At 41.0% G+C, this 16769-nt stretch overlaps 1 protein-coding gene across 1 annotated transcript in view; it reads left to right on the top strand.

Moving 5' to 3' along the window:
* The window catches only part of NOD2 (nucleotide binding oligomerization domain containing 2), an 83553-nt gene extending 77251 nt beyond the window's left edge, over positions 1-6302 (top strand). Inside the window, exon 13 of the mRNA XM_056526359.1 lies at positions 5072-6302. Within this exon, the coding sequence (XP_056382334.1) occupies positions 5072-5147 (76 nt within the window). The 3' untranslated portion in view covers positions 5148-6302. The remainder of the gene's footprint in view (positions 1-5071) is intronic.
* The last annotated feature ends 10467 nt before the right edge of the window (positions 6303-16769 follow it).

Below are 16769 nucleotides of genomic sequence, written 5' to 3' on the forward strand. Positions count from 1 at the left end.
ACTAAATGGCAAGGTTATATTCAGAAAGTGCAGTGTGTGGTAGTATTATATTCATAGGGTGCAGTGTGTGGTAGTATCATATTCAGAGGAAACAGTATGTGGTATACAAAGGATACAGTGTGTGGTAGTATCATATTCAGAGGATACAGTGTGAAGTAGTATTATATTCAGAGGATACAGTATGTGGTATACAGTGGATACAGTGTGTGGTAGTATATACAGAGGGTGCAGTGTACGGTAGTATTATATTGAGGGTACAGTGTGTTGTAGCATATTCAGAGGGTACAGTGTGTAGTGGTATTATATTCAGAGGGTACAGTGTGTTGTATATTCAGGGGGTACAGTGTGTTGTAGTATATTAAGAGGGTGTGTGCCAGAATTATATTCAAAGCATACAGAGTTTGGCAATATTATAATAATTATTGTTTTCATATAGAGGATCAGACTCTGCTGACATAGTAAGGAGCTAATGGCATCTGGGCGTCAAGTTCTACTGAGAGAAGATTTAGCTGGACCCAGCGGTATATACCATCTGAATTAGATAAGGAAAGACTATAGAGAAGACGTCACCTGTAGTCACTGATATCATTGTGTATTCTCACTATAGAGAAGACATCACCTGTGATCACTGATATCATTGTGTATTGTCCTCACTATAGAGAAGACGTCACCTGTAATCACTGATATCATTGTGTATCCTCCTCACTATAGAGAAGACGTCACATGTAGTCACTGATATCATTGTGTATTCTCCTCACTATAGAGAAGACGTCACCTGTAGTCACTGATATCATTGTGTATCCTCCTCAGTATAGAGAAGACGTCACCTGTAGTCACTGGTATCATTGTGTATTGTCCTCACTATAGAGAAGACCACCTGTAGTCACTGATATCATTGTGTATTCTCCTCACTATGTCCCATCAGTGCTGTAGGCTTTAGAAAGGGAGGAGAAAAAGGGAACAAAAGACCAGCGCACCCTGTGCCGTTACCTCGTGGGGACAAGAGAAAAAATGGGGGTGGGAAGTTGCTCACCTTATTGCGTCGCGCTGCGAGCGCGACACCGTTGTGGGCTTGGTATCGAAATAGTGCGATCCGCGGTAGCCTGTATCCTTCCGTTTCTCGAGATAGTCGAGGCGGTTTTGTCAAGATGCGCGTTCTGTGCCCATGGCAGAGGTCACAGAATAGAAAATCAGATACTCATCTGGCGCTCGCAGGATCCGTCCAGGTGGTCAATAAGGTAAAAGACTACAGGTGTGGTAAAGAGTTCAGTCTTTATTTCTTCATAAAGGACAGACAACGCGTTTCGAGGGATCGCCCCTCTTCCTCAGGTCATGGGTACCCATGACCATCAGTGCTGTAGTCACTTGTAAGTTCTGCAGTTATGATGGGTAAAACAACAACTCCCAGCATAACCTTTCCACTGCTCAGGTCATACTGGGGGCTTTAGTTTTAAATGGTAATAACTTCTTTAGCACTTTCACAGCGGGACTCTGCTGCAGCAGAATTTCCGTGCCGAATTCCGCACTGGAAATTCCGACATGTGAACATGGCCTAAGAGTCTTAAACAAGGTTAGGACTGTATGATAGATTTATTAATATTGTAAGTTCTGTAAGCAACACCTTATTTTGTGTTCGCCAACACAAAATACTCTAAGAGTGTCCCTCCCGAGACTAGACTCTGGATCCGCCCCTGACACAGTGCGCATCATCTGGCACTTTGATTGTGACGTCCACTGCAGGCTTATGGTGGCTCCACCATCAATCTCCTGCCCATGTAAATTACGTTTATTAGCTTTTTGTTAGCTTAGCATAGGACATTTCCTCAGTTGATATATAAATGTTGGGCCATTTCTTATCTCCTAGAGAATGTGTGAACATGTGTCCCTGAGAGCTTGTAAGTATATCTATCTTTATAGGTAGATGAACTGTTATTTGGGACTATTACCTTGGTTTCAAACATTCTGTGTGAAAGGTTTCCATACTTGGGACCTAATACAGTGACCCCCCCGACCTACGATGGCCCCGACATACGATAATTTCAACATACGCTGGCCTCTCAGAGGCCATCACATGTTCAAGGCAGCATCAACATACGATGCTTTTGTATGTCGGGGCCATCGCATAAACGGCTATCTGGCAGCATAGACTGCTTCAGCTGCCGCCGGATAGCGGTTATGGTGCCCCATGTGGTCCGCTGACGATCACTTACCTGTCCTCGGGGGTCCGGCGCGTCCTCTTCGGGATCCTCTGCATCGTCCATGCTCTCCATTGTCGTTATCTAGTCGCTGCGCACACCGTCCCGTCATCCAATAGGAGCGGCGTGCGTAGCGACGTGATGGCGGCGACAGAGAGCGAGGATGCCGGGGGAGCAGAGGCCTTGCCAGAGCGTCGGGGACACCCTGGGGACGCGGCGACAGCGATGGAGGGCGACATCCAGGGCAGCGGTGACGGTCCGGAGCGGCGGGGACAGGTGAGTACAACTTCCTATACCAGTGCATCTGGAGGTCCGCAGGTTGTAGACCATTGTCCTATACTTTACATTGCACGGATCCCTCAACATACGATGGTTTCAACAAACGATGGTCCATTTGGAACGGATTACCATCGTATGTTGAGGGACCACTGTATAACAGTATCATTACTTTGTTCCTATTGTTTACTGGGAACGTCCTAATGCCTATCCACTGTATAACATTGACATGGAAGCAACTCTCTCTAGTGCTGTTGCCACAGTGGACTGGCTTTTGTGTGTAATGTTCCAATACACATATATCCTGGAAGCAATAAGGTTGCCCTGAAGCCGGCCCCACGCTTATCCTAATGATTAGAGATGAGCGAACTTACAGTAAATTCGATTCGTCACAAACTTCTCGGCTCGGCAGTTGATGACTTTTCCTGCATAAATTAGTTCAGCTTTCAGGTGCTCCGGTGGGCTGGAAAAGGTGGATACATTCCTAGGAGACTCTTTCCTAGGACTGTATCCACCTTTTCCAGCCCACCGGAGCACCTGAAGGCTGAACTAATTTACACAGGATAAGTCATCAACTGCCGAGCCGAGAAGTTCGTGACAAATCGAATTTACTGTAAGTTCGCTCATCTCTACTAATGATGTGGACAGAAACAAGTATGAAACATGCCCCCTGCCAAAGGCCAAAGGCTGTCTGGCCATGCTGGGGGTTATAGCTCTGAAAAAATCTCACAGAAAAACTTATATACCAATGGTGTTGACCAAAAAGTAGTATCACAGTAGGGCACTAAATATAACTTTTATTAAATTCCACAAAAAATCCAAAATTTGATTTTTAGTGGAATTTAATAAAAGCTATATTTTAGGGTTATAGTTATAGTTCACACTACAGAATTTGATGCCGGAAAATTTCCGGCCGGAGACCACGTGGACATTGCCATCCCAATAGACGGCAATGTCTGCTGCGCGGATTCCGCCAGAACATTGAGCAGGTTCAATGTTCTGGAGGATCTGAATTTTCCAACCAGAAAATTACGCAGTGTGAATGGGTTAACCGAAAATCTATTCACCTGTGAATAGATTTACTTCAAGCGGCAGAATTCGGGCTGGAAATTCTGTAGTGTGAACCTTTCCTAAGAGCAAGGAATATTTTTACATGAAGATGCAACATTGCAGCACAACGACACTTTAAAGGGAATCTGTCAGCTACATCATGCTTCTCTCTCTGAGAACAGTATACGGCATAAAGCTTTGAAAGTCAGGAGCGGGCATTTCTTTGAGCTGTGGGCGCCCTCTGCTGATGATTGATAGATTTCTACTCATGCACATTATTAGGGTAAAAGCTCAGTGGAAGGTGGGCAGGGAAGCCAACAGGACATGAAATGCCAACCTACTGGCTTGCAGCACTCAAACAAATTTAAGATTGGCCAAACTAACAGCATATTCATACATAACAGGTACTGCTAAAGGGGTACTCTGGTGACTTTTTTTTTTTTTTTTTATCAACTGGTGCCAGAAAGTTAAACAGATTTGTAAATTAATTCTATTAAAAAAAATCTTAATCCTTCCAGTACTTATTAGCTGCTGAATACTACAGAGGAAATTATTTTCTTTTTTGAACACAGAGCTCTCTGCTGACATCACGAGCACAGTGCTCTCTGCTGACATCTCTGTCCATTTTAGGTACTGTCCAGAGTAGGAGGAAATCCTCATAGCAAACATATGCTGCTCTGGACAGTTCCTTAAATGGACAGAGATGTCAGCAGAGAGCACTGTGCTCCTGATGTCAGCAGAGCAGTGTTCCAAAAAGAAAAGAATTTCCTCTGTAGTCTTCAGCAGCTAATAAGTACTGGAAGGATTAAGATTTTTTTATAGTAGTAATTTACAAATCTGTTTAACTTTCTGGCACCAGTTGATATATAAAAAAAAGTTTTCCATCGGAGTACCCCTTTAAACCTAGCGTGCCTGTCACTACTGCATGTTGCTGTCAGAAAGGACAGCATGAGGTGACAGGTTCCCTTTAAAAATAAACATAAATGTATTACATGAAAAGAACTACACTGCAAAAAAAAAAAAACTTGTTTTTTATTTAGAAAAAAATTTGGCAGCTGTAGTTACCAAAATAATTATGTAAAAAATACAGGAAAACTGCAAACAACTTTACAGTTTTAAATGGTACATTTCACAGTTTTAAGGAAAAAAAAAAAAGTCATACTGACCAGCCTAGCTCACGGGTGTAGCTCCGCCTCTAATGAAATCATCAGTAGGGGCAGAGTTTCGCAGACCAAATCGGGAGATGGGCCCTTCTTCCCTCCGATCCTGAAACTATGGAATTAGCTTCAACCTCAAGAACACAAAGAGGGTGAGTCCTATTGACTCCCTGCTAACATCTGGCCGCTGCATTTTTCCCACAAAAACAATTAGCGGCCGTTTGGGTGTTTTTAAGGAACAATACGACCCAAAATATCAAAGTGGATATCTAGCCTTAGTGTAGTGCTCCCTGACTTGTTAAAAATCTGGGCCTAGCTATGATTATACATTTTTCTGTAATGTATTGTATTAATCATTTAGTGATTTTGTCTCTTTAATTTCTGACACCTTAGGCTCAAAGGAACTAAGCTCACAACTGAAGAAAAGGAAGCATTTGAACATGTGGATCGACTATTTGTTAAGAGATGATAAACTCATCTACAAATGAGACATTGAATAAAGAATGTTGTTCAATTCAGGAGGATGCTCTCTTCCCATTCTCTACACTGCAAATCGACAAAAGTCTCCCCAGGAATGAAGAGCATTGTATGAAGAGCGAATGTCCTATCCATCCAAACAGGATGATCATTAATTACACTGCTCAAAAAAATAAAGGGAACACTTAAACAACACAATGTAACTCCAAGTCAATCACACTTCTGTGAAATCACACTGTCCACTCAGGAAGCAACACTGATTGACAATCAATTTCACATGCTGTTGTGCAAATGGAACAGACAACAGGTGGAGATTATAGGCAATTAGCAAGACACCCCCAATAAAGGAGTGGTTCTGCAGGTGGTGACCACAGAACACTTCATGTGCTTGCCAGAGGTAGCCTGACAGCCATTAGGTACCGAGATAACATCCTCAGACCCCTTGTGAGACCATATGCTGCTGCGGTTGGCCCTGGGTTCCTCCTAATGCAAGACAATGCTAGACCTCATGTGGCTGGAGTGTGTCAGCAGTTCCTGCAAGAGGAAGGCATTGATGCTATGGACTGGCCCGCCTGTTCCCCAGACCTGAATCTGATTGAGCACATCTGGGACATCATGTCTCGCTCCATCCACCAACGCCACGTTGTACCACAGACAGTCCAGGAGTCATCAGGAGCATGCCGAGGCGTTGTAGGGAGGTCATACGGGCACGTGGAGACCACACACACTACTGAGCCTCATTGTGACTTGTTTTAAGGACATTACATCAAAGTTGGATCAGCCTGTAGTGGGGTTTTCCACTTTGATTTTGAGTGTGACTCCATATCCAGACCTCCATGGGTTGATCAATTTGATTTCCATTGATAATTTTTGTGTGATTTTGTTGTCAGCACCTTCAACTATGTAAAGATGAAAGTATTTCATACGATTAGTTCATTCAGATCTAGGATGTGTTATCTTAGTGTTCGTTTATTTTTTTTTAGAAGTGTATAATAAGCTATACCATACATTATACAACAATTTCTAATTCAAAACAAAAAATACTTAACTTTACTATTTATGAAATATTTATACATTAGTACAATTGAGTAGTATTAATTTATAGACATTAATTTGCAGTCATGTGATCATTTAACAGTAGTCGGAACAAGATGTCACAAACATATCCAATGGTCATACATTTATAGCATAAATAAATTCTGACACCCATTGCGATCCTCCTATATAATCTATAGAAGCCGGCGGCACATCCGCTTCTCCACTCCTCTGCACTGTAGTCTGTGATGTGAAGTTGTCTTCACATCACAGATTCGTATATGCCACTGAGAGTTGTGATTGGCTAGAACCATCCGGCCAATCACAACTCTCAGTGGGAAATATGAATCTGTGATTTGAAGAGAACTTCACATCACAGAATACAGTGCAGAGGAGTGGAGAAGCGGCCATGCCGCATGCTTCTGTAGATTGTATAGGAGGATTGCAAATTTTTTATTAAAAAAAGGTATCACCATCCATTTTTTGGATTACTAAAGTCCAAAAAAAAAAGAATAAAAACCGCCTGTAAAAACGCCAAAGTAAAAACCCACATGGCGTTTTTCTTGGTGCTTTTTTTCACTCCCATAGACTTCTATGGGAGAAAAATGCCACGATTTCAGTGAAAAAAACGCCAATGGCTCGACATGCTGCGATTTTGAAAAACTGCCAAGTTTGGCTGGATTTAAAAAAACACTAAACTGAAAAACGCAAAGTGGAAAAGCCATTTTGTCTTTTCCTATTGACTTGCAGCTAACATCTGGCCACAATGTTTTTTCGCTGAGAAAACACCATAGGGCAGATTTGGCTTTTTTCTTTGCATTTTTGCAAAAAACAAATGGAAACTTGGCCTAAGGGATTGTCTCAGGCAGCTGCACTTTTTTCCCTGCTCATTGTAACCAGTCATGGATTGAACACAATCAGTCAAGGACCCCGAACAATCAAAACTTTTTAATATGTTAGACATGTCAAAAGTTTATTTAAAACAACTGTTACACTTTAAGTAAAAGGTGCTGAACATCTAAACTGCTATGTTCCCTTTGAGTCATTTTAGCTTATTTTATAGGGTATGTCTTAAAAGCTGTTTTTATATAGATCCAGAAAAATATTTTATGCAGTTCAATATTATTCTTGCTCTCTGAAATTCAAGTTTTTGCCAGTTTTTCTGATGAATCACAATAAAATAAAAAAAAGCATTGTTTTTAGAGATACTTTATACTGTATATGAAATAATAAAACACCTCACAACAAAACATCCATCATCTGGTTTTATAACTGGGGCTAAGAAAAAAAAGTGCTGTTCTTTATCTCTCATTGACTTCCATAAGAAGCATTTATTATGATACTGGAATCTGGTTTTCCAGTTAAAGGGGTACTCCGGTGGAAAACTGCTGCCAGGAAGTTAAACAGATTTGTAAATTACTTCTATTTAAAAAATCTTAATCCTTCCAGTACTTATCAGCTGCTGTATGCTCTACAGGAAGTTCTTTTCTTTTTTAATTTCTTTTCTGTCTGACAACAGTGCTCTCTGCTGACACCTCTGTCCGTGTCAGGAACTGTCCAGAGCCAGAGATAATCCCCATAGCAAACCTATGCTGCTCTGGACAGTTGCTGATATGGACAGAGGTGTCAGCAGAGAGCACTGTGGTAAGACAGAGAGGAAATTCAAAAAGAAAAGAACTTCCTCTGTAGTATACAGCAGCTGATAAGTACTGGAAGTATTACGATTTTTAAATAGAAGTAATTAACAAATCTTGGTCCACAATGTAGAAATCTACCGGCACCACCTAGGGATAGCTGGCAAATAAAGCAGTATTCACACTCAGCGGAGACCGTCCAGTTTAGCCATAATGAACCAGTGGGGAGCACCAGCGTCAGAGGTATAGATACATAGAATGACAGTAATCGGTTAGAGAGGTATAAACGCTGCACTCACCAGGATGATGGTTCAAAGTGTTTCTTCTTTATTCAAGTAAAAACATAGGGGCATACACAAGCGGGGGAGCAGGTGAACAGGTGTGCATGGGGGGTAGGAGAGGTGACGGACCGTTGCGCGCACGTGGTGCTTTATCAGGCCATACGTCATGCCACTAGTAGGTGTGCTCTTAAACCTGCGCGTGCAGGTGTCTCTATGGTTACAAATAAACAAATCACAATAAAAAATAAAAAACACATAGAGCAAATTCAAAACATTAAAAAGCAAGAACCTTCTATGCATGTGAGTCACAAGAATTGCATTGCGGAGTTAGAACGTTATAAACGCTCTCATTTCATTCCCCTCATTCAAACCAAGCTGTCCTAGAGCTTCCATATCCATCTGGATTCTTTCCTAAGGAGCTCCTGATGTTTATCCCTTCTACCGGTGGCCACTTCTACCCATTCTATGGCAGCAAACCTCATAGCAGCTGGGTCCCCGTCATGAACTTTTTTCATGTGAGAGATGAAATGGATTGCTCCGACCCCTGTGGACAATGACCTGATGTGTTCACGTATCCTGTGGATGAGAGGTCTGATTGTGTTATTTTGTAAAATCTTCCACAGCTGCAGCTCAGGCTATAGACAACATAGCTCGATCTGCAGGCGATACATTGTTTTACCTCAACAGTGTAGCTCCCGTATCTAAATTATTTACATTTAGCATTATACTTGCAGAAGGAACATGAGGCACATGCAAAATGGGGCGGCTGTCGGTTAACCAATTTGTTTTTTTTTATAGTTCTTTTTCTTGTGTTTTTTTTAATGAAGTCCTGAATTGTGAAATTTCTTTTATAGGTGATAATTGGCATGCTCAAGGTTAAATCCTCATCTTGCTGCAGCATGTACTAATGGGCATAAATGGCTCTTTTAACCTGGGTGCTCATAGGTGTATTCTTGAAAGAGAAGACAGTCCTGTCTCCTCTTTCTTTCTGTGTTTTCACTAATAGGTTCCCCCTGGGGATGCTATTTATCTTGTTCCTAGCTGTTCTTAACACATTAGGTGGGTATCCCCTTCTAGCTAAATGACTCTCCATCTCATTAGCCTGTTTTTCAAATATGCTGGGATCATTATTAATTCTTTTTAATCATGTGAGTTGGCTGAAGGGATTGGAATTTTTTTGTGTGGCTCGGATGGGAGGATTCATAGTGCAGTATGGAATTCTTGGAGATGGATTTTCTAAATCCGGAGGTAATTAAGGAATTATTAACAACTTCAATCTTCACATCCAAGAATTCCAACACTGTGTCACCGAACGTGGATGTAAATGTCATATTGACATTGTTGACCTAATTTAAATATTGGACGAAAGCTGAGAATTCTTCCGTTCCGTCCCAAACGACAAATATGTCATCCACAAAACGGAGGAAGTTTTTAATGAACTGTGCATATGGGTTATTCACAGTAAATATGTACTTCCTTTCAAAGATGGCCAGGAACAGGTTTGCGAACAAGACAGGTGTCCCCATAGCCATGCCTGTTCGCTGCCATCATACTGAAAGGCATTGTTATGTAAAATTAAAGCCAAGGACTCTGCAATAAAATCAATGAACTCAGGGGACCTGTCTGTGTCAAGAATTTGCGGATTGCCTGTATACCCGCATCCTGAGGGATGCGGGTATACAGGCTCTGTTTATAGCCATACAAGCTCTGTTTATAGCCATTTTGCCAATGAAAATCCTGTAAAGCCCCAATCAAATCCCCCGTGTCCCGTATAAATGTTGGAATATGTTTTAGTAATAGGGAAACAAGCCAATCCACATAGCTCGACAGGTGTTCCATAGGAGCTCCTATGCATGCCACTATGGGACATCCGGGGGGGGGGATGTTTTTATGGCTTTTGGGTATGATGTACCATCTTGGCTTGGCAGGTTTACTTGGAAAGAGGTGTTCTGCAGTTTTTTTCTGTGATGGTGTTTTTTTCTGTATATGTGTGCAAATGACTTGTGTGATTCTATTGGTGGGGTCCTGTGATAGTTTTTTGTAAACTACCATGTTGCCGAGCTGGTTAAGCACCTCCGCATCATGGTCACTTTTTTCGCCACACCACTACCCCTCCCCCTTTATCTGGTTGGAATATTAGTGTATCCTCTTTGTTTGCTAGCCACTTTAAGGCTTGTTTTTCCTCGGGGGATATGTTGGGAACTGACAGGGTAAATGAGGGCTTTCACGTCTTTGCACACAGATCTGTAAAACAGATCTATGGCTCCTCCAGGTGCAAATGCTTGAATAAAATTGGAGGCATTTCCCTCTGAGAAAAATGTATCATCATCAGTACTGCTGCCTACTGCCTCAACATCCCCACCCAATTCCATTAATGCACAAATGACTGACTCATCCTTACAATTAGCCTCATTGGTTACCCTGAAACGCAAGGGACCTCTCCTTCTTTTAACTGCATAGGTGAAACATTTTTATTCAAGTGTGAACTGGTGGCAAAAAAAATTCTTTATACTGATATTACGAATAGCTCTGAAAAAAGTCCTCTTCAAAGGATGTATAATCAAAGGACTCATTGAGGCCAAAATTCAGATCCTTATTTATATCTGTGAGATTAATGACTATGTTTTCAGCTTTTACTTCCTCCAAGTTGCAAATTTCCATTTCTGTGGTTGTTTTCTTTGATCTTCTATTCCTTTTTCGCCTCCCTCGTCTCGTTCTCCTCCTCTTGGGGTCTCTAATAAATTAGCGGTGTTGGTTTTACCCCAAGTAGCCATCGTCTCATCAGAGCCACTGGATTTTGACTCCATTGGAAATAGTCAGACTTCTTAGGTGGTCTTTTGTTTCTTCTATATCTGTTATGTCCACCACTTTTGTTGTATTCAGTGTACCCCTAATTTTGTGCAGGCCATTATTTATTCCAGGTGAACTGATGGAGGACGAAATCCCCCTCATCCCTCAAGAATTTGTCCCTTTTAGACTCCTTGATAGTGTTCTGTAAACCACAGATTTTTTTTCTTCAGATTCACTGTAAACAACTTATATTGTTGCTCGGACAGCTTAGTTCTCAATTCGCACTTAGCTTTACAGAGTTCTTCAGTCACAAGCGCATATTCCTGTCTGTTTTTCTCCATAATTCAATTCTGGAGATTCAGAGAATGCAAAATGGTGGGGATGTTCAGGCAGTAGGCAGCGGTACTGATGATGATAAATTTTTTTCAGGGGAAAATGCCAATTTTAATCCAGCATTTGCGCCTAGAGGAGCCATAAATCTGGGGGAGGGGTAGTGGTGTGGTGAAAAAATTACCATGATGCGGAGGTGCTTAACCAGCTTGTAAACATGGTAATTTACAAAAATCTATCACAGGACCCCACCAATAAAATCATGGAAGAATTGAGAACTCATTTGCGCACATATACAGAAAAAAACATCATCATAGAGAAAACAGCCAAATGCCTCTTTCCACGTAAACCTGCCAAACCAAGATGATACATTTTACCCAAAACCAATAAAAACGTTATCCTCCCCCCCCCCCCCCCCCCCCTGGCCATCCCATAGTGGCAGGCATAGGAGCTCCTATGGAACACCTGTCCGGCTATATGTATTGGCTTGTTTCCCTAATACTTTACATACTCCAACATTTATATGGGACACGGGGGATTTGATTGGGGCTTTACAGGATTTTTGTTGGCAAAATGGCTATAAACTTGACTCCATAGACGTGGAGAGCATGTATACCCAAATCCCTCAGGATGCGGGTATACAGGCAGTCCACAAATTCTTGACATGCACAGACAGGTCCCCTGAGTTCATTGATTTTATAGCAGAGTTCTTGGCTTTACTTTTACATAACAATGCCTTTCAGTCTGATGGCAAGTGGTACAGGCAGCGAACGGGCATGGCTATGGGGACACCTGTCTCGTGCTCGTTCGCGAACCTGTTCCTGGCCATCTTTGAAAGGAGGTACATATTTACTGTGAATAACCCATATACAAAGTTCATTAAAAACTTCCTCCATTTCGTGGACGACATATTTGTCATTTGGGACGGAACGGAGGAAGAATTCTCAGCTTTTGTCCAATATTTAAATGAGGTCAACATTGTCAATATGACATTTACATTCATGTTCGGTGACACAGTGTTGGAATTCTTGGACATGAAGATTGAAGTTGTTTAATAATTCCTTAATTACCTCCGGATTTAGAAAATCCATATCCAGGAATTCCAAAACTGCACTATGAATTCTCCAATCCGAGCCACACACAAAATGCCATTCCGTTCAGCCAACTCGCATGATTAAAAAGAATTAATAATGATCCCAGCATATTTGAAAAACAGGCTAATGAGAAGGAGAGTCGTTTAGCTGGAAGGGGATACCCACCTAATGTGTTAAGAACAGCTAGGAACAAGTTAAATAGCATCCCCAGAGAGAACCTATTAGTGAAAACACAGAAAGAAAGAGGAGACAGGACTGTCTTTTCTTTCAAGAATACACCTATGAACACCCAGGTTAAAAGAGCCATTTATGCCCACTAATACATGCTGCAGCAAGATGAGGATTTAAAAACACATACCTCGAGCATGCCAATTATCACCTATTAAAGAACTTTCACAATTCAGGACTTGCTTAAAAAACACAAGAAAAAGAACTCTAGTAAAAAAAAAAAAAATAATTGGTTAACTGACAGCACTTTGCATGTGCCTCATGTTCCTTCTGCAAGTATAATGCTAACTGTAAACAATTTAGATACGGGAGCTACACTGTTGAGGTAAAACAATGTATCGCATGCAGATCGAGCTATGTTGTCTATAGCCTGAGCTGCAGCTGTGGAAGATTTTACAAAATAACACAATCCGACCTCTCATCCACAGGATACGTGAACACATCAGGTCATTGTCCACAGGGGTCGGAGCAATCCATTTCATCTCTCACATGAAAAAAGTTCATGACGGGGACCCAGCTGCTATGAGGTTTGCTGCCATAGAATGGGTAGAAGTGGCCACCGGTAGAAGGGATAAACATCAGGAGCTCCTTAGGAAAGAATCCAGATGGATACGGAAGCTCTAGGACAGCTTGGTTTGAATGAGTGGAATGAAATGAGAGCGTTTATAACGTTCTAACTCCGCAATGCAATTCTTGTGACTCACATGCATAGAAGGTTCTTGCTTTTAATGTTTTGAATTTGCTCTGTGTTTTTTATTTTGTATTGTGATTTGTTTATTTGTAACCATAGAGACACCTGCACGCGCAGGTTTAAGAGCACACCTACTAGTGGCATGACATATGGCTTGATGAAGCGCTTCGTGCCCGCAACGGTCCGTCGCTTTTCTCCCCCCTGCACACCTGTTCACCTGCTCCCCCGCCTGTGTATGCCGCTATGTTTTTATTTGAATAAAGAAGAAACACTTTGAACCATCATCCTGGTGAGTGCACCTCTCTAACTGGTTACTGTGATTTACAAATGTGTATAACTTTCTAGCACCAGTTGATTTAAAAAAAATAAATAAATGTTTTCCACAGAAGTACCCCTTTAAGACCATTTTTCTATATCCATTTTCTTTTTAACCTAAAACTGTAATACAGCACACCAGGGACCTCCTATATGCACGATACCTAACGCATATTGTCAATTTGTCATAAAAGAGGTTTGGCTATGCCAAACATGCACACAAAGCATAATGTGAATAGTGTTGAGCGGCATAGGCCATATTCGAATTCGCGAATATTCGCGAATATATGGACGAATATTCGTCATATTCGCGAATATTCGCATATTCGTAATATTCTCGTTTTATTTTCGCATATGCGAATATTCGCGTGTGCGAAAATTAACATTTGCGAATATTTGCATATGCAAAAAATAGCATAAGCGAAAATTCGCACATGCGAAAATTAGCATATGCAAATATTCGTATATGCGAAAAATCGCGCACCAGTCTCACACAGTAGTATTAGAGCCTTCTTACACCACATAAGCTGGAAGTAGAGAGGGATGATCACTGTGATGTGTACTGTAAAAAAAAAAAAAAAAAAAAAAAAAAAAAGAATATTCGTAATTACGAATATATAGCGCTATATTCGCGAATATTCGCGAATTCGCGAATATGCGATATTCGCGAATAAAATTCGAATTGCGAATATTCGCGAGCAACACTAAATGTGAACATAGCCTGAGGGGTTGTAGAGAACTACTCTTTGTTGACATTACAAACAGTATAACTATAAAACTATATGTCTTCTGCTGTTATCTATCTATCTATCTATCTATCTATATATATATATAAAACTCAATGTGTGTGTGTATGTCCTGTGTGTGTGTATGTGTGTGTGTGTATGTTCCAGCATCACGTCCAAACGGCTAAAGATATTAACATGAAACCTGGCACACATTACTTATATGTCAACAACAAACATTGTATAGGTAATTTAACCCTTACCCACCCCCATTTGCCAGGGTCAGGGTTTTTGTTTAAAGTCCCATACAAGTCTATAGGAAATATATGTTACTGCATAACTTCCAAACGGCTGGAGATATTTCGATAATACTTGGTCACATGTTACTTATATGTCCACCTAAAATATAGGATAGTTAATTTAACCCTTAACTACCCCCATTTGTGAGGGTCGGGTTTTTGTTTAAAGTTCCATGCAAATCAATGGGACATGTATGTTCCCACATAACTTCCGTACAGCTGGAGATATTTCAATACCTGGTACACATATTACAGGTCGGGATAGGAGGTGGGGATAGGAGCTCGAGATAAGAGGTCGTGATAGGAGGACGAGATATGAGGACGGGATAGGAGGTCGGGATAGGAGGTCGGGATATGGGGTTGAGATATGATAACAATATATGAGGACGGGATATGAAGTCAAAAGCTTTCTCTGTTGATTTTCCTCCACAACAAGGATTAGGAAGGAAAAACTGGGCAACGCTGGGTACTCAGCTAGTTATTACTTATAGACTTAAATTGCATTTTTCCATAAATATACTGGTTTTACAGCGAAGGACATATGCAAAGAAGCTCATGGAAACTAACGCTTTCAAAATACTATTCTAGAAATGGTATGTCCACAAAATATTGTGAGAGATAATAGTGTATGAACTGTTTTGTTCTTTGTATGACATTCACACCCACATACATTGGTATATTTGGAAACACAATAGTGTGCCTATTGTTCTGCTTTGCTGTAAATTGAACGTGTGCCATGTTAGCCTTATTATCTTTTATCTGATTCATTGCCTGTGCTCTAAATCTTGTAGATAGTACTTTCTTATTATAGCTCAGAATTTACTTCTGCTTCTCTACAAATTTCATTATTTGCATCACCATAATTAATGTATTTTTTTTTTTTTTATTAGTCAGACATTTCCAGGTGTAGTGATAACAATCATGTTGCTGTTGCTTATTTTTGATAAGCTGAGGGTTGTTTTTTTTTTTTTTTTTTTTTATAGTTTAGTTTTATTTTAAATTGTTTTAGTTATACTTTTGGTGGACTTCAACTTGCTGTTTGTAGTGTATTGGGTGGAATAAAACAGACAATAATTTTTTCTTGTTTTTGTGGTTTTGTTACTGATTACAGCAATAGCATATTTATATAGTATTTATGATGTTTTACTATCAAAATAAATATCACAAGCTTTGCCCCCTAATTACATGCAATCTTATTGTAATGGCTCACATTTTAACTGCAGGGATCATCTGTTGGACCCTTCTCTCTCTTTTATCAAATAGGAGGCTCTCAAGAGTGTCCTTAGACACATGGAGACAGATTAAAGTGTACACAGAATGTATTAAATAATTATATATATCTACCAGGTGAGTAAACCCCCTATATATAACAGAGATTATGCAGGGTCCAGGATGTCATCACTCAAACGCACTTTTCGCAATTATCCAACTCTAGAGAAAAAGGATTACAACTTTTAAAGCACAAGACTATGGGAGATCAAAACCTGTTCAGAGGAAAAGTGGAGCAGTTGCCTGTAGCGACCAATCAGGTTGCATCTTTAAATTTAAAAAAAATGAAAAATACAAAAGGCGATCTAATTGGTTGCTATGGGCAACTGCTCCTCGTTTCCTCTGCACAGGTTTTGATAAATCTCCCCCTTTTCTTTATAGCATCCAGACAAAAATCTTTAGACACTGGACATTTCAAGGAAAACTATCAGTAAAGCCCTCCCCCGCACTAACCAGAGGTACTGGATGGTATTGCCGGGGACGCTGATCAATATGCTGCCTACCATGTCCGGATCCGTCCCTCTGTTCGCCCCTTATCTTCTTTTTTGTGGATATGAAAATGAGCTGCTAACTGGCACGAGTTGGGTTACAAGGCTCCTTCTGGCACTCTGACATCAGTGCCGCTTGTCCGCCGCACCGCCTGGCTTATGAATATTCATCCCCTCCCTCCTCAGTGGAGTCCAATGCAGAGCGGGGAGGGGAGGAACATTCAGAGGGAGGGGATGAATATTCATAAGCCGGGCGGTGCAGCAGACGAGCGGCGCTGACGTCATAGTGCCAGAAAGAGCCTTGTAACCCCGCCCATGCCAGTACTACCAGCCAGTACTTTAATGACCGTTTTCCTTTCAGTCTCCACTTACCCAACCAGAACTGGGTAGTCAGAACAACCACAACGTATTGGAAGAACTCTCTGCCTTGATCAT

The sequence above is a fragment of the Hyla sarda genome, chromosome 6, assembly GCF_029499605.1.
Source record: "Hyla sarda isolate aHylSar1 chromosome 6, aHylSar1.hap1, whole genome shotgun sequence".
In the NCBI taxonomy this organism is placed as follows: Eukaryota; Metazoa; Chordata; class Amphibia; order Anura; family Hylidae; genus Hyla; species Hyla sarda.